General features: G+C 36.6%; 1 protein-coding gene across 1 annotated transcript in view; it reads right to left on the minus strand.

Moving 5' to 3' along the window:
• LOC149566136 (Transducin/WD40 repeat-like superfamily protein) overlaps positions 1 to 20161 on the minus strand; it is a 231022-nt gene that overhangs the window by 14466 nt on the left and 196395 nt on the right. The window contains exon 7 of the mRNA XM_089819565.1: positions 10160 to 10229. Within this exon, the coding sequence (XP_089675691.1) occupies positions 10160 to 10229 (70 nt within the window). The remainder of the gene's footprint in view (positions 1 to 10159; positions 10230 to 20161) is intronic.

Consider the following 20161-nt stretch of genomic DNA (forward strand, 5'->3'; position numbering starts at 1 on the left):
ATAGAGACAAAATTCAAATATGTATATCATAACATTGATAAACCATTCACCATAGACATTTTAGAAGATAAATACATGGAATATTATCAAATGGCAAATACTAAGTGCTTCCATTATAACAATATCACATACATATATAGCAAAAATTAAAATGCCTAAAGGCTTCAAGTATCATGCTGAAATCAGAATGAAATAAAGAGAAGTCCAACTAAAATAGTTAGTAAATAGTAAATACCGAATGCAGTCTTGCCTCACTAAACACAATCTTTGCTCATTGCTGCTACTGCTCTTATGTTTTTTTCCTTCCTCTTAGCAAGTATGTTAAATCGAAAAATGAGTAGAAGAGTTAGTGTTTTAATGGACCAAATATGGGTTGCATATTGTTATTATGTCTTTAAGATGACTAGGGGCCACACGAACAACAAAAATTAGGAAAAAATGTTTTTTTGGAGATGGTTTGCCTTTACCAGATTGACTGAAAAAAAGGGGACGGCCAGCAGTTTCGGGGACAGATAGGGGACGGCAAAACTGTCCCCGATACTGCTGGCCGTCCCCAAGTTTCCTGCCCAAAAAAATTGGCCGTTTCGGGGACGTTTCTGAATTTTTTTAAAAAGGGACGTCACAGGGTACGGCCAAAATCCGTACCCGCGTCCCCGTTTCGTACCCGGTACGGGTACTAGGGTACAGAGGCAGGGGACGCGTCCCCGTGGAGCATAGATAATATCCCATATGGGCTGAAATTTTAAGCTGCCCCCTGTATTTATTTCTTATGGCCTCTTTGGCCCTATCCATGGCCTCATTAAGGGACCCCATTGGGGTTTGTTCCCCATCTATCAAGAAAAGAACTCTAACCAAGGGCTTCACCACCTATAGTTGAAACAGAGAAAACGATTATTAATTTGAAAGTAGGGCTATTAATTAATAGTGAAAGACTTTATATATATATATATATATATATATATATATATATATATATATATATATATATATATATATATATATATATATATATATATATATATATATATATATATATATATATATATATATATATATATATATATATATATATATATATAACTTTTGAAGTTTCCAAATTACCTCCACAATTTATGTAGCTAGATCAAAAAAATGGTTGCCAAAGACAATGCGTGCAACTTTGTCTCCATCGCACTTCGTTGAATAACTTGACTCTAGCCATGGCAGACTCACAAACAATTGCCTCAAAGGATTCATTTGAAGAACACTTTGCAAAGTTTATAATATCGTTGCAAATCTTGTGACTACGGGTCTAATCAAATCCTTCTCATGAGTGAAGTCTCTCATCAAGCAAAGAACCCAACGGTGATTGTAGATATATTTTGTTATCTTCCTTGCATCCTCTACAACCGGTTTCACCCAATCCAATTTCCCTAGATCCTCCAAAAGAAGGTTAGTAATATGCATTGCACAAGGAGACCAAAAGAGTGTGCTATGCTTTTCTTGTAAGATCATACCCACTGCCACATGTCACTGCATTGTCAGTTATGATTTGCACCACATTTTCAGCCCCAACTCCATCACAACATTCTCTAGCATTAGAGCCACTTTCAGTTGTATTTACCCTGTCTAAGGCATCCAAGGATTTAAAAAAGACTACTTGATCCTTGCAAGACATCAAAAAGTTGATGATGGTACAATTTCTTACATTCGTCCATCCATCTAAAAGCACGATGCAACCATACTGTTTCCATTGTGATTTTTTCTCTTCAACCACATCTTTAGCCCTAGAAACAACATCTTTCACCAATCTACAAGAACAAAATAAAAAATGACATTAAGTACACAACTTTGATTTAAAAAATTACATTCAACAAAACTAAGTAAATTTTAAGACTATAAAAGTATTAAGTTTGAAACAAGTAAACTACCCTCCCACTCAAGTCTGTAGAAGTAGATGGCTTGTAGCCCTTTCTCGCTACCATACAACCAATCACAAAATTTAGAAAAAAATGGACTTGCTCCAACATTGAAGGAGAGATTGTTAAAAAACCAAAAATCAGCACATTTAATGTCAACTTGCCAATGCACATAACTGTTCCATCCAGTACCTTCAAGTGATGGTTGTGCTTCAAAGGTGTTTCTATGCACAAAATAACCATCAACAGAAAATTTATGTGGTCTACTAGAACTAGCGGATGTGGAAGCTAAGCTTGAGGGTCTAGCACTGGTAGGTGCACGGATTCGTGGGCCCATAGAGAGGCCACTATCCCCTCAAATGCTACTTCATCAAGGGTGATTGGGATACCGAGTCACAACTCACATCATTTCATTATTAATCATGATCATTGTTTTAGCACAATCAAACTAATAATGGTGACTAGAAAATAATAAATGATTCTTAAAAAGGAATCATACGTTGTGATTCGGAAATGGATGCCCTAATGGCCAATTTTGCCCTTTCCCTTTTCAACTTATTCTCTTCTTGGGCACCAAGTAAAGAAATCATCTCTTTTTTATTTCCTCTGCAGTTTTATCACAAATCCTTGTCTCACACTTTTGTATACCAGCAAGGTCATACTTTAAATGAGATATGCCTCCATGAATTTGTTTTTCGCATTTTATGCATATCACACTATTATACTTCGTTCCTTCAAAGCCATATATCCATGCAAATTCTCTAGCCGCTTTAGGGCACGTACCTATGAATCCAGATGAACAGGCATCTATGGAGCCAATGCCAGATGCTGCAACTAACCTAGATGTAGAGGAATCCATATTTTCCATTTAATGTAAAATCAACCTACACATATAAAATAAGCCACAAATTTAGAAATTTAATAAACATATTTAGGAATAAACTATATTAGATTAAAACTTCAAATAAGTTTAAACACAACCTGAAACTTAAAACAATAAAAAAGAATGTATTAGGTTATGAAATTATTGAGAAAACTATGATTTTTTTGGAAAAATTGCAAAAACATGGGGTTAGATCTTAGTCATTACACTCTAAAACATGTTACAGAACATTGCAAATGGTATTCTAGAGTTTTAATAAAGTTAGATGCAAGTTAGACAAAACGATTTTTAACTCAAAATAACAAAAATATAAGAAACTTACTTGTAAATCCGGATTTGCCTGAAAAATAGCTTTGAATTTGCTTTGAGTACACTTGCAATCACTCTAGATCACTACCAAACACGTCTTTTCTCCTCCTAAACCCTTCTCCTCCATCCAAGACGTTGAACGTTGGAAAAGATATATATTTTTTGCATTTTGCTGGACATCCCAGTTTTACTGGTGAAGCTTGCAAGAACTTGTTTTCTTGCCGAAAAGTGTCGAGAAGTGGTAATTTTCTTGTCAAGAAGTTTTGAACTCCTCATTCCATAAATCTCGTGAAAGCATAAGTTTTCGCACAAACCTCAATTTCTTGCAAGAGAACAAGATATCGGCGCTATTTTGAACTATGATGGAGACGCTCTACTCTTTTCCTATATAAAGGAGGGAGCTCATTGTAATAAAGGATCTTTTGGCAATGCAAGAAAATTCATCAATTTGTGTCTGCATTCTAAGAGTTTGAGCTTAGATGTAAATTGAAATGCTTTAAATAAATGGGATAACTTGCTTTGAAACTTTGTGTTGATTCAAGGTTTTATCTGACGACATTTTTTGGATATTGATTCTGAGTTTTGAAGCTTCGCTCAAGAGGAATTTCAATTCAATTGTGCAAACTTTAAGTTGACTATTGCATTCAAAGTCACTTTGAACTTTTGAAGACTTTGTGCTACAGGAGAACAAATTGTTATAGTTGGTAGTGGTTGCTATTACTTAGAACTGAAGCCTTTGGGCTTCAATTGTAGGTGTTCTAATTAAGTTTGAGAATATCCAGTACGAGACTTTGTGACTGACAAAATATTGTACTTGAATCCTCATTTTAATCAAGCGCAAGAGACTTTGGGTTCTTGTATTTGTTTCATAATATATAAGTAAGCTATTGTCTCTCGTGTTGTTCTAACATCAACCCCAAAGTCACTCATATTATCATAACAATAGATATCTTTTGTTAATTTGAAAATTGTAGCTGTGTATGAATTATTCCTAAAAAAAGAGGAAGTGATAAAGAAGAATCACCCTTTTGTTAATTCCAGTTAGGTCTTTGTTGAAGCCACCTGTAGTAAGAAGAGAACATCCACTATTACTAAGAGGATAGAGAAATCTCATGAGATGTTGCCTAAGTTGTAGTATCAGTGAATTACAATAATTTTAGCCAACATAAGATATTTAATATTAAAAATCCATAAAATATGTTGTCCTGCATTTTGTCCCCATGAAATGTAGGTAAAAGTACGAAACTTTCCAACTTAGTTTCGCATTTCTCTAAGTTTAGTTCATTATTTAATTGGTTAGTATTGATCAATCAATCGATCCCAATTGATATAATGATTCCTCTTACTAAAAGTTTTCGTCAAGTCTTTTTAGTTTTTTAGTTTGTTGAGCCTATGCTTAATTTTTGAAGCCTTCAATGTCATTTTTCTCGTGTTTTAGTGTGTTTGTTGGCTTTTTGGTCCTTTGGTTTTGCTCAAGTTATTGTTTTCGGTTTTCCCTTCGATTCAGTCTATTTTAGGGCTTAATCGGAGTTGGCAATCAAAAGATATGACCATTTTAGTCCCAAAAAGTGGACTTTCTAGGTGCAACTGCACGAATTAAAATATCATGTTATATTTTGAAGTTGCCTTTCACTTTTTGAAAAATTATGTTAGTTTTTGAGTTACTTTATCATTTTAATTTTTCACTTGAAGTAACTATAGAGCACTTTATGCTATATTCTTTTTTAGACTTTATGTTATATTTTAAAGTTGAGTTGCTTTTCAACTTTTCACTTAAGTGACTATATTAACTATATAGTTTGATTTATTTTTTAATTTTAATTCAAACATCTTAGTAAATGTTACTTTTTGAATGATATTTGCACATTATATATTTATCTATATAGTGTAAATATTATTTATGACCCATTTAAATAATATTTCTAATGCAGGAGCATCCTGCGTGTAAGAGAAATCTTGCACCACTCAAAAATATTTTTGTTTTCAGCCTTTTCTCTTTTAATAAGGACTAGTAGATAGGGGGGTTGCTATTTCCGGGAACTTGCTATTTTTCGTAAATTTGTCATACAAGCTCGGAATGTTCTCATGTTCTACATGAAGGTTCATTTTAGAGTTATAAGCCTACCAAAAAAATCTCATTGCTCCAGCTTAAGTATCAGAGAAGTTATTGCGGATTTTCGGTGGAAAATTTAGGAGAAAAATCTTCAGGCTCACTGTTGGAGAGTGCCCAAATGAGATCTGAAAACTCGACGTAATGACATTTGCACAATTTCGAGCTTGTAGATTAGAAGTTGGCTCCGAAGAGTGGTTATAATAGTCAATTGGAGCAACAGTTCGAGAGTTATGGCCTTCCAAAGTTGGGCTACTCGAAATTTCTAAAATAATTGTCAAAGATGTATTTGGCCAACTCTATATGTATTGTTAGGGTCTGTCGGCCCTAGGTATTAAGTTTGAATGTCTAGAACCTTCTCAGGCGACATAAAGTTGCCTATTTAAGAAAGGCCCGAACATTGTCTAGGATAGCTCTGGTTGGTAGTTCGCAACTTAATCTTGCAGATTACTGTAACGAAGACACCCATGTGGGTCAGCATATTGTAATTGTGAATTCTGTACTTCCGCATTTGCGGCAAAAATAAGAAGTCCATATTTTGTTCTCGCATTTGTTGTTGTTTCTTTGTTTCTATTATGTGTTTATGGTATTAAGGGGGGTACCCTTCATCAATTTCATCAAAATTAAATTGGCATGTGCTTAATTCATGACTTAAGTTGCGCATAGCATGTTTACAAGCACAGTTAAATGAAAATATGCAATTGCCTCTAGAAACCACGATTTTGAACAAAAAGGCAATTTGAAAACACATAAAACATGTAAATACATGTGTTTTAAAATATGCAATGACTCTCCAAGAGTGAGACATGCATATTTAAGTGTTTTCAAAACATGCAGTGACCCCCAAAAGGTGCGATCTTGCACTAAAGTATCATTTGTGAGCATATTTTGAAATATTTAATCTTCCCCAAAAGGTGTGATTTTGCTCTTGGACTCCATTGCATGTTTTTCAAAACATACATTTGCACCCATAAGATGTGATTTGAATAAGGAGCTTCTTTCAAGTGTTTTTAAAACATGTAATTTTCCCCAAAAGGTGTGATTTGCCTTCAAATGCATGCATATGTCTTCATAAAACCTGATTTTGAAGATTGCAGGAAAAGCTCCATGCACATGCCCTCCAAGAACACGTTTTACACTAAAAATGCTTAGATTTGATCATAATATGGCTTGAAATTCCCAAGAGGAGGGCTGTTTGAGTTCATGCCAAAATCAGTTCATTTTATGGGATTTGGAGTCACAAACGTTCATTTTTATGATGTTGCTGATCATGTTTTGGCTCAAGAAGGAATCTATTTGGGGTCTTTGATCCATTACATTTTTATTGGGATCGCGCTTTTGCCTTCTATTTGCAAAAACGATTCATTTTGGGGGAGATTTGAAACACGTTTTTTATATTAAAAACGTCCCAAGAACTTGCATTTGTAAAAAAACGTTGGTGTTTTGAGGGATTGTAGGGCACGTTTTTGGCATTCCTATCCAAAAACACCTTGCTGAATGCTCATTTCGAATTCATCATTGCTAGGTTGAAGAGGTCCAAGTTTGTTTTGAGAATTTTTTCAAGTTGGAGCTTCTTCTCCTTCATTCTTGGCTCATTAATCCTCAAGTGGAAATTTTCCATTTTGCTAATTAATTCATGCTTATCTTTCTATTTTGATGCATGTTTTAGCTTGATGTTACACACTTGTTGATATACATGCCATGACAAGTGCATTTTTCATTTAAAATGATGAAAATTCTTACTTTCATACCTGTAGTTTTTTCCCAAATTCCAAATTCAAATTTGCATTTTGAAGTAACTTGCTTGTTGACATGTTTGAGTCTAAGACCAAAGGTGCGCGTTTCTTTTGTGTTTGTTTTCCTTGTTTTTTTGTTTCCTTTCTTGTCTTTCTTCATTTGAAAGAAACTGCAAGTTTTTTCCCAAGAACTTGAGCCTGTTTCACTTCACTCCACCTTCCGCCATCTCCTACAAGTGCATCATTTCATTCCATACTCGTCATTACATGTCATGATCACGAGATCTCATTCTTCACATGTGATTACATGCATCTCATTTTCCATCCACATTTGCATGAAATTTCCATCTTTCATATGCACTCACATGTGATCTCATTCTTCTTTCCCACTTACTTGTAATTCCATCCTCCATCCATATTTACATGTAATCTCATCCTCCATATGCATTTACACGTAATCTCATTCTTCGAACATCATTGCATGATTACATCAAATCATGATTTCATGTAAATCACTTTACATGCGATTGCATCTGAAGAACCCGATTTTGGTAAAAGGTCACACTTTAAACACCAAAGTCATCATTTGCACGCATTCATATGCATCCCAACTTGCATTCTTGGCCATACCCACGAAAGCCCATCATTGCCCATGTGCAATCCATCTTTCCAAGTCTGACTTTAGCCTTTTCCATCGAAATACATATGCTTTCAAGTTCATTTCCAGCCATCATATGTGTTCCATAAGTGTATAATCCATACTTCGAATACCCACCCCTCATGGATTCATCATTGTAACTCAAATCCTAAAGTTCTCAAGAATTCAATCTCATTGAAAGATGTTATCATCTTCATGTTATGGCACACTCTTCAAGATATGTCAAAACTTCTTCAAAAAAATAGAGATATCCCATCAAAAAGGCATGTTTTGATTCTCAAGAACTAGTAATTTAATTGATCTTCATTTTCCCAATGGTTGTCCGAGAACCTAAGTTCGTGTGGGAATGCGCCAAGTACTTGGTTTCAAAGAGTTTCAGATGCTTGTCGGAAAGTTATTCCAAGTTTACCTCCAAACATCATTGAGAAGGTCTTCAAAGTGCAAAAATCCAGAATGTGCAAGTCTGACAAGATAATTCACAACTTGGAATGAGGAAAAGCTTGATCACGTCAAGTTTTCAAATCACAACTAGAAACTCATCATGGTGAATGCAGTGGCATAGAATACAGGAATCCTCGATCCTGTGATCATCATCAAGTACAAGGCCTTTGCCAACAATCCAAAGGATTGATTCATTTAGAATCAATAGCCTCAACTCTTTTTTCTTCTTCTTTCATGTTTGTAGTTGGAGAGGATGTATTGTAGGAAATTGTGTAATTACATGTAATATGATTTACATGTGAAATGACATGTAATCCAATAATTTCTCTTGTTAATCACACTGGGTCAAAGTTGGTTGAGTTGCTCCCACTTTTTCCTCCATCTTTTTCTCAACTCCTTTGCCTATATAAGGAGTGCCCCCCTCATTGCAAAAATCATCTTTTGTTGTATCCAAGAAAGCTCTGCCAGACTTGTGCAAGCATAACTTTGTTTGTGTAGTACAAATTTGGGAGCAAAGTGAATAAAAGAACCAATTGGACTCAAAGCTTTGACTGGAAGCAATTGTGATAGAGCAAATTAGAAGCTTTGACTGTAATTTGTGCCTATTGTCTTCAATTCATGCTATTGTTGTATGTTCAATAATAGAGCATAGTGAATTGAGAAGCAATTGGAGCCAAAGCTTTGACTGGGAGCTTGTATTACCATCTCAAATTCACAAAAAATAGTTAGAATTCCCTACTTCTGGAAGTCTTTGTGCTCCAATGGTAGAGGTTATTCTTATAAAATATAGGTTAAAACTGGACTTCAAGCCAAATTGGTATGCTTTTAGCTAGCATTTGAGTTAGTATTGGTTTATCGGTATCACCATGTACAACTTTAGATAGAAGTGTAGTTTAAGGTTTCATCTTACCCATTACTCGCTTCGTAGGCAAGTGGATTCTTTCCTTAAAGCTAAGAGGAAAGAATATTGGTAAAACCCTTTACAAAATCTCTCAACTTCTTGCTTATTTTGAGTTGATCCAAGGAACGGTAAGAAGGGGGAGCCTTCCCTTTAATGTAGGAGAGACTTTGTCTCATACGCTGTGGCTGGTCTACCTATTTTGTGACTGGATTTACCCAAAACTATCAATTGCAAAATATCCACCCAACAAAATCAATATAATTATGATTGATATCTAATTTAATATAATGTCTACGTAATTACTATTTTGATTAAAGCGTATTCCTCTAGGAGATTGTACCTGGAATTTATAAGGAATATTTGTCCACAATCTCAAATACAATTATCCTTTTATTGCAAGAGTCTGGGCGAATTTCCCATCAATCCATTTGAGGGAAGCATACTTCAGAAGGCCCTCAAGCCCAAGGGCATGATTGGATCCCTAATTCTAAAAAAACCTTTATCCCACAAACATGGCAGGATTTTAAGTCCACGCCATCCCTCCGCCCATTTTGGAAGTTGGACATCATCAATCAAGCCCAAGACCACTGATTCACCTCCCAACCCAGGAGCACTCATCTGCATTCCGTCCCACAAGCATACCAGGACCTCAGTTTCATCCATAAATAGAATGAGAAAACTAGGTAGGAAACTATCAGCATTGAAAAGAGCTGTGCATTTTTTTTCCATTTGAACAATTCAATTAGTAATGCAAACTGCAAAAAACAGTACCAAAATAGAGAAAACAGACTGCTTGGCATTTGAATTACAATAACTATCTCTTACTCATAGACCAACAAAACAGACTACAAAGAGCTACAGTTCCTCGAAATTTTTGATATGCATGATATATAACACAAAAATTGGGACTAACAATAATTCAAACCCATTGCAAACGTTAAATTTTTTAAGTCTTGTACATTTGTGTTAGAGACATGCACTCAAGGAATCCAAGCTGAATCCCTGACCAGTAAGCACATAAATAAACTTCCACAAAGAACTGGAGATGATTTATAGAAAAGTATATTTCAGTAATAAAGTAGTAAGATATTAAACTAGTGTACTAGATACAAGACTATATCACTGTACTGCATGGTTCCTATGCAAATCATTTTTTTTAATAAAAGTAATGTGTTTATATAATTCAAATAACTAAGGAAAACAAACTAAATGTGAGTACTTACAACTATGTGCTGCTTTTTGGGATTGTAATTTAGATCGCGAACTTGGGGATGCCCTATTGAGTTGATTTGCCTGTTTAGGTAATACAATAAATATTTTAAAGTGATGCAGCACGAGATTCATCCGTTCAAAATATATAGAATGTAATAATATTCCCATCAGAATTCATCAGAACTGTGATAATAAAATAAAATCTGGCACTTGCAAAAGTTACATTATGTGAATGTCATCATCAAATTCATGCTAGAAGAACTCACTTAGGCACTTAAAAAACACTTTTTGGAAGAATTACTTATGAAAGCTTCTTGTTTGAAAGAATATGAGAGTGTTATTACGACAATGAGGAGGCTCTTTCAAGAGAAGATTATAATTCCAGTAAGCACTCCAAGAGGTCATTGTAATAAATTTAAAATACCCATACCGAAAGGTGCGTTGAAGATCCTTCTCTGCAATCCTAATGGCACAATATTCAGTTCACAAGCTTATTCTGAAGCGCATTGCTTCTCATGTTTATCCAACAGCGTATGATTTCAACTAATCGCCGTAATATCTTTTATAGACTATAGTCATCTTATTTAAAACATCATAGTCCAACATGATGGTAAGGTGGCATTCTTATTTAAAAACATCACTGGTTTCAGAAATGGAGACAACAGAAGTTGAATAAGTTATTTTTTACAAATAATTCATAAACCTGACTATCCCTTTGTTTTTTCAATAGTTTAGCTGATAGGGCATATGATCAATGGGATATAGTATTTCCTCCAGATGAGTCAAATGGTCAACTCATATTCCTATGTGAATATCTTGTTCAGTAAAGCATACTGAAATTTCTCAAAGAAAGATTTGAATTTGACTTCTCTCTCCTATGACTCTTTGCACAATGCCTTTTATAAATCAAACAATAACATTTACACCCTTAGCCACTTGTTTTAATATTTTCGGGCCCCACTAAAAGAATAGAAAATATAAAATGCAGAATAGCTAAGAAATGTGTCTTCTTAATAACTAGAGAAATTTATCAAGATAACATTTCCTAATTAGAAAAAATGATTCGGCCTGCAATCCAAAAGTAAAATTAAAGTGCAGTTGCACCCACTTTGTAGGAACATCTCTTACAAAGAGGTCTTTGAGAACGACATGAAATAGTTACTATTTAATTTGAATGTGGAATATGCCTTCTTATACAACTCTGATAGACACCAACAAAATAGCCAACATACAGGATTATGGTAACCTACTAAAAAATTATACATGATTGATACTATCAATCAGACATCATTACCCTAACATAGCATAGCCAAGTAGCTAAGAAGTGTGCTAAGACTTGGTTATACGTTATAATAGCTGAAGATGGATATTTCAAGAACAATATGCTATCCCTAAAATTTATTTCACCTAAGATAGTTTAAGAGAAGGCAAGTTCTTACTATGACATTTATTTCTGTGCTCACCCATCTGTTCTATACTTGTGTTATTTCTGTGTCCAATTGATTATAGTTTTATGATTATCATGTGCATGCTTCTAACAGATTCATTCAGCTAGTTTTACCACTCATATCATTAGTCCTTACAACATTTACCAACAATTGTGGCTGTCTTTTTTTCTAGTTTAAACGTGTTATGAGGGGCCAAAGTGTCACACTCAAGTTGCTTTAACATTCTATGGTATAAAGGTTTTGTCATGCCTCTTCTTCCAAGTTATCAGTCCTAAAACTGAATCAGGTTCCAATTCAGATTTGAGAGTTTGGCTAGCAGGTTTGGTCATATTAAAAATATGGGGTTGGCTTTATTTTGGGTTCATCAATAGAAAATTAAAAAGCATATAAAAGAATTAGAGAGTAAATACATTTTTTGTAGTAGCAATAAGGTTCAAAACACACCACCATGTTAATAGTCAAATATTAGTCAAACTTCAACGTCAAATATTAGTCAGACATTATTACAATAGCATAGCATAACCAATTAGTTAATAAGGGTACTACAACTTGGATGTAATGTCCCTTTTTAGCATTCATAGCATGATGTTGTCGTTAGCCTATTTCCCCACAGTCCCATAGGCTAACCAAGACATTAAAGGGACTTAGAGGCCATTTGGCCTAGATAGTTTCAGTTGCAGGTCTTTTTGGGGGGTTTTGAGGCAACTTTGGGCATACTTACTATTTATAGTAAGTCATCATGGACATGGTCGGACATCCAGTGACAGCGGTATGTCGATGTTAATTGTTTAAAATCGACAAGAAGACTTGTTTATCATTGATAAGATTTGTTATGCATTAATAAAGCTATTTTATAAAGTTAAATTTAAATATTTAACTTTATTAATGCATAGATTATAGTTTGTGAGAAATATTTAAATTAAAAGAGTCCCCTTTATTTTATAACACATTGGAGACATAAGTTACATAAAGGGAGTTATGTTTTATCCCACATTGAGAAAATGAAGGACTGAGCTCTTGTGAGAACACTATTAAAAAAATGGAAGAGCTTCTTTTTAGTATGCTTGGATGAAGATTAATGTTATGCTGCTGGATATTTGTTTATCGGGCTTGGAGGACGAAATCCCTCTTTGCTAGCATTCTCTTCGCTGTTGAAAGACACAGTCAGGAGGATTAACGATGTTTCCAAACATACTGGGTTTCATATAGTGTTTTGCTACAGTACGGATGAATAGTGTTTTGCTACAGTGCGGATGAATAGTGAATTTGCTATAGTGCGTGAACAATATTTGCAACAAGTTTATTGTTTATTCTTGCTGATTTGAGGGTTTGGAAGGCTGCCAACTACATCTGCACAAATACTGCAGCAACTAATTCTAGGTTTCTTCTGTCAAATTTTAATACTTTTGCATTGTAGTTGTTGAATACGAGACTGATATTTGTTGCAACATGTTAAACAATTGTGTGAGCACATTTACATGGCAAAAATCAATATTTAATTAGCAAATAAGAAGTTTCAGATTTTCCTATATATTGTAGTATGTGTGCCAAGTGTTTGACAAAAATGCTATGTTGAGTTATTAAGAAAATTAATTGATATCATAAAGTAGCTTGCAAGTTTCTTTATTTGGGAAAAATGGGGGAGGATATTACAGTGGTATCAGAGCTATAAGTCCTGCCATCCCGTGGGGGTCTTATAGGGAATTTGGAACAGCCGGATAGAGGGGAAAGTGTTTGACAAAATGTCAAAACACTAAAATCAGAGCATTTATATTTAAGCATGCGACAGGGGCCTTATAATTTTCGCAGTAACAGAGCAAGTCAAAATAGGATTTCAAACTTGCAAAGCGAACAGTCTAGTTCATCCATGCAGGTGGACATAGAATCCAATCATACAGACACAGAGGAGGTATTCTTTGATTAAGACAGCAATATGGGTGACCGAGATGACAGGAATACATGATTAGGCAGAGGCGGGAATGCCGGTCTAGATCAGGGAGAGGAAAGATTTTTACAGTTATTAGACACCTTGGAACAGGGACAGCGATTAGCAAAGCAGAGAGCACAGGAACAGAGTCAGAGATTGGAGGTTATGATGTAGATGATGGCTCATCAAATGGGGTTGACTGCTAATGTGGGTGGAGGAAATAATCAGAATGGTAATAATCAGGATGGGACACATAATGGAGGCGAACAAGTTGGGAACAATTTCGGTCATGCACCCTAGCAAACTAGGACAGTGAGTTCGAGGCCCATGATTCCCACATTTCCTCCTAGAGATCCAGAGCAGCCCGTACCAGAGCCTCAAATCACTGATATACAGGACCAATTAAGGAGAGATTGGGAAGCCGGAGGTCCAGATTTTACTGCTGCAATTACCTTTAGGGAGTATGTAGATGTGCGGATGAAACATATGCCACGTGGACATGACAGGAACCAGAGCTATGAGCTATAGAAGAAAGTAAGGAAACTTCAGTTACCATATTATGATGGCTCGGGGAAGTCTACAGCAAGAGTTTGGGTTCAAAAGCTTGACACATACTTTCAATTGAACCCTATGCCTGAGGAAGAAGCTATTAAGTATACAGCAATTCATCTAAATGGGTTAGCACACGAGTGGTGGCATCATGGTATGGTCACTATGGGACATGCACACATTACCTCATATGTGAAGTTTATGGAGAGACTGATTGAACGATTTGATAGGAAGGATCCAAAACTCCATTTCAAGGAGTTAGCTCAGCTTAAATAGTGGGGATCATTGGAAACATACATTTCAGAGTTTCAAAAACTTGCAGTGTTAGTAACAGATGTATCTGAACGGAGGATACTGGTTCTATTTATGGATGGGTTAGCTGATCCGTTGAGAGGGTGGATTAAAGCTCTCAACCCTCCCACTTTGCAGGAAGCCATTAAGAAAGCTCGTGACATGGATTCCTCTTCAGCTTCTAAAAATAAATTCCATGCAAAGAGTTTCCCTTCAAGGAAAGATAAGGACAGTAAACCTTTTCATAGAGAGGCTCAGCCACCTAAGGAGGAAAGTAGGAGGTTGGACAATGAGACACTTAATGATCTCAGGAAGAAGAAGTTTTGTTTTCATTGCAGGGAGCCTTGGGATTTGTCACATAAGTGTCCATTGAAAGCAAAAGCTAAGCAAATGGAGTACTTTTTAGCCAAAGAGTCAGTGTAGGGAGATTCAGAGCAGTCATCAGAATCAGATGGAGATGATAATTCTTCACATGAGGAAGCACGCAGTGATAGCACGATAGCTCAGTTGTCCAGTATACAGGAGGCCGTCACTTTCAAAGTTAGGGGTACTTTGGATGGACAAAGATTTGTGGCACTCATTGATACAGGGGCAACACATAACTTCATTGATGAGAAGTTTGTGTCACGCAGAGGACTACATACAGAGGAGCATAAGGGATTTAAGGTGATGGTTGCCAATGGCTTCAAAATCGATTGTACCAAGAAAATCACCAATTTGCAGCTTCGTTTGGGAGATTATGACATGGTGGGAGATTTCTTTGTGGTCAACATTGGTAATCAGGATATGGTGCTTGGGATGAATTGGATGAAGTCTCTGGAAGAGTTTACATTTAACCTCCAGAAAACGGAAATGAGGTTTGAGGCAAATGGTAAGAAGATAGTGCTCAGAGGTTTGTCAAATGGGAGACTTCGAGTAGTGTTACTCAAGCGGATGCAGAGTTTCTTCAGACACGACCAGGTGCAGTGGACAGCAGAGTTCAGAGTAATGCCTGAGGTGACAGAGCAGCATAAACAGGAGTATCTACCTGATGTACAGAAAATAATAACCAAACACACTAAAGTGTTTGGTGAGATACCTCCAGGGAGACCCCCGGATAGGGGAATCGAGCATGTTATTGAGTTAGAGGAAGGGGCTAAGCCAGTTATCATCACACCTTACCGCCATCCAAAAAGATATAAGGATGAAATAGAAAAGGCAATTAAGGAGTTGATTGACATGGGGCATATACGGCTAAGCAAGAGTCCTTTCGCTTCTTCAGTAGTATTGGTGAAGAAGAAGGATGGTACAATGAGGATGTGCATTGATTATAGGGAGCTAAACAAGAAGACAATCAAGAACCGATACCCTATTCCATGCATTGATGAGCTTATTGATGAATTGCATGGTGCCTGCTACTTTTCTAAGATTGATTTGAGATCCGGCTACCACCAGATACGGGTTAGAGAGGTGGATGTGGAGAAGACAGCTTTTAGATGCCACTACGGACATTTTGAGTTCTTAGTCATGCCCTTTGGGTTGACTAATGCCCCTGCCACTTTCTAGTCCTGTATGAATAGAGTGTTCAAAGATCAGTTGAGGAAGTTTGTGTTGATTTTTTTTGATGATATACTGATATATAGCCGTACTTGGGAGGAACATTTGAAGCATATTGATGCAGTGCTCAGCATTCTAGAGAGGGAGTCATTATATGCCAAGATGAGTAAATGCGAGTTCGAGATGATAGAGTTGCTCAATCTAGGGCATATTATTAGTGCAGGAAGTGTTCGGGTTGACCCAGACAAGATCAGGGCCATTCTGGATTGGCCACCGCCAAGGAACACTTCACAACTCAAGGGATTTCTTGGGCTTTGTGGGTTCTACCGCAGATTTGTGAAGGGATTTTCACAGATAGCAGCACCACTTACAGATTTGACACGGAGAGACAGTTTCAAGTGGTCAGAGAGGGCTCAAGATTGTTTTGACAAGTTCAAAGAGCTGATGAGTACATGTCCTGTTTTAGCCATTCCAGATTTCACCAGGCCTTTTGAGCTGCAGTGTGATGGCTTGGGAGAGGGCGTAGGAGCTGTCCTCATGTAGGAGAAACATCCCATCGCATATGAGAGCAGGAAATTACGAGGTGTTGAGAGAACTTACAACATCTATGACAAAGAAATTCTAGCAATCATGCACGCGCTAGCTAAGTTCAAGCAATACTTAGCAGGAGCCGATTCACAGTAAAAACAAATCATAACAGCTTGAAACATTTCCTTGGACAGAAGGATCTTAATGACAGGCAACAGAAATGGGTGAGTAAGTTACAGGCTTATGATTTTGACATAGTCTATGTCAAAGGGAAGAAAAATATTGTCGCAAATGCTTTATCCAGAAGGCCTCATTTGCTTGCTATTGGAATAGTCATGGATGATTGGAGAGAGTTGATCTTGGTAGAGTATGCCAAGGATAGTTGGGCATCTAGTGTTATTGAAGGAGCTATTCAGGATAGTCGATACACTGTTGTAAATGATTTGATCATTTACAAGGGAAGGATTTATTTGGTACCTGGGTCTGCCATGAAGCAAAAGATCTTGAGAGCATTTCATGATTCACCATTAGCAAGACATCCAGGATTTTTTAAGATATATCGGCAGGTGAGAGAGCGCTTCACTTGGAAGGGGCTTAAATCAGAAGTGCTACAGTTCATTAGGGAGTGCCCAGTGTGTCAGCAGAACAAACAGGAACATTCCTTTCCAGGCGGTTTACTACAACCCCTACCTATACCAGAAAAGAAGTGGGATAGCATTTCCATGGATTTTATCACAGGCCTTCCAAAGGCACAGGGTCGGGATTGTATTTTTGTTGTGGTAGACAGATTGACGAAATTTGCACATTTCTTTGCGATTTTGTCTACATTCAATAGTATAGACAGCAGAGCTATTCTTTCGAGAGGTATTTAGATTACATGGGATGCCATGGAGCATAGTCAACGACAGGGGATAGTAGGTTTATGAGCCACTTTTGGCAGGAGTTGTTTAGGTTGTGTGGAACAGAGCTAATTCCAAGTACCAGTTACCACCCCCAAACTGATGGACAGACAGAAATAGTGAATAAATGGGTTGAGGGGTACCTTTGAAACTACATTGCAGGAGAGCAACAGGCTTGGGTGAAGTGGCTACATCCAGGGGAGTACTGCTATAATACCTGTTTCCATATGTCTATTCAAATGTCCCCTTTCATGGCACTGTATGGGTATGATGCTCCTAATTTTTTGGATTTGTTATTTGGGGACAGTAGGGTGCCTAAGGCCAACGATATTTTGCAGGAGTGTCAGGACATTATGCGATCCTTGAAGGAAAATTTGCAAAAGGCACAAAATCAGCAGAAGCAGTATGCTGATCAGCACAGGGTTGAGAGGTCTTTCGAGGTAGGAGACATGGTGTACCTCATATTACAGCCGTATAGACAGTCCTCTCTCAAGAAGAGTGGAGCAGAGAAATTGAAACCACGCTACTATGGACCATTCAAAGTAATCAAGAAAGTGGACGAAGTAGCTTATGAGTTGGAATTGCCTGTAGACAGTAAAGTGCATAATGTATTCCATGTGTCACGCCTTAAGAAGGCATTAGACCACAATGTGGTGCCTTCAGTAGTATTGCCACCTCTTGATGATGAAGGAAAGCTTATCTTGGTTTCCGAGGCTATACTTGACTCCAGGGAGAGGGTGCTTCGCAGGCGGATCATCAAGGAGTACTTGGTCAAGTGGAGGAATCTACCAGTGGAGGATGTTACTTGGGAAAATGAGCAAATATTACAGCATCCAGAGTTGAAATTGCTTGAGGACAAGCAATTTTGGGAAGGGCGGACTATAATGTCCCCTTTTTAGCATTCATAGCATGATGTTGTCGTTAGCCTATTTTCCCACAGTCTTGTAGGCTAACCAGGACGTTAAAGGGACTTAGAGGCCATTTGGCCTAGATAGTTTCAGTTGCAGGTCTTTTTGAAGGGTTTTGAGGCAACTTTGGGCATACTTACTATTTATAGTAAGTCATCTTGGACATGGTCGGACATCCAATGGCAGCGGAATGTCGATGGTAATTGTTTAAAATCGACAAGAAGACTTGTTTATCATTGATAAGATTTGTTATGCATTAATAAAGCTAGTTTATAAAGTTAAATTTAAATATTTAATTTTATTAATGCATAGACTATAGTTTGTGGGAAATATTTAAATTAAAAGAGTCCCCTTTATTTTATAACACATTGGAGACATAAGTTACATAAAGGGAGTTATGTTTTATCCCACATTGAGAAAACGAAAGACTGAGCTCTTGTGAGAACACTATAAAAGAAATGGAAGAGCTTCTTTTTAGTATGCTTGGATGAAGATTAATGTTATGTTGCTGGATATTTGTTTATCGGGCTTGGAGGACGGAATCCCTCTTTGCTAGCATTCTCTTCGTTGTTGAAAGACACAGTCAAGAGGATTAACGATGTTTCCAAACATACTGGGTTTCATATAGTGTTTTGCTACAGTACGAATGAATAGTGTTTTGCTACAGTGCGGATGAATAGTGAATTTGCTACAGTGCGTGAGCAGTATTTGGAACAAGTTTATTGTTTATTCTTGCTGATTTGAGGGTTTGGAAGGCTGCCAACTACATCTGCAAAAATACTACAGCAACTAATTCCAAGTTTTTTCTGTCAAATTTTAATACTTTTGCATTGTAGTTGTTGAATACAAGACTGATATTTGTTGCAGCATGTTAAAGAATTGTATGAGCACATTTACATGGCAAAAATCAATATTTAATTAGCAAATAAGAAGTTTCAGATTTTCCTATGTATTGTAGTATGTGTGCCAAGTGTTTGACAAAAATGCTATGTTGAGTTATTAAGAAAATTAATTGATATCATAAAGTAGCTTGCAAGTTTCTTTATTTGGGAAAAATAGGGGAGGATATTACATTGGATATACATGATAACAGATGAAGTTGGATATTTCAAGAACAATTGACTATCCCTCAAATTATTTTATCTAAGTTAGTTTAAGTGAATGTATTTTCTAACCATGACTTATTTATTCAGTGTTAGGACTGGTGACTTTGAAGAAAAGGCGTGAAAAAAACCCATATCACCATAAAATGTTAAAGCAACACAAGTGTAAAACAAGTCTCAACTAGAAAAAAATGATAGCCAAAAGTGCTGGTAAATGTTGTAAGGACCAAAGATAGGTAAGTGGTTAAACTAGCTGAATGAATCTGTTAGAAGTATGCACAATAATACCGTAATCAATTGGATGCAGAAATAGCACAGTTATAGAACGGATGAGTGAGCATAGCTTTAGTCCTTACAACATTTACCAACACTTTTGGCTGTCATTCTTTTCCAGTTGAAACTTGTTTTACACTTGTGTTGCTTTAGCATTTTATGGTGATGGAGGTTTTTCGTGCCTTTTCTTCTAAGTCACCAGTCGTAAAACTGAATTGGGTTCCAGTGCAGATTTGAGTGTTTGGCTAGCAAGTTTGGTCAAAAACAAATTTGGGGTTGGTTTCATTTTGGGTTCATCAATGGAAAAACATATTAAAAAATCAGAAAATAAATACATTTTCCAGCAGTGACTGCATCTTTCGGGTTGCTTCCTCAATATGTTCCTCACAGACAGTGACTGCATCGTCTTTTGTTGTCATGATTCAGATCTCTTCCATGAGAACTTCAAAGGGAGTTCGCAGAGGGATCTAGATCAGTAATTTAAGGTGGTCTGTTCATCCTCTACTATATGCCTTTTGGAATTGATTGGATTGGCTGATGTCTTGTTATTG

The sequence above is a fragment of the Cupressus sempervirens genome, chromosome 3 (assembly GCF_028749045.1).
Source record: "Cupressus sempervirens isolate cs-2001-9-10 chromosome 3, ASM2874904v1, whole genome shotgun sequence".
NCBI classification, from domain to species: Eukaryota; Viridiplantae; Streptophyta; class Pinopsida; order Cupressales; family Cupressaceae; genus Cupressus; species Cupressus sempervirens.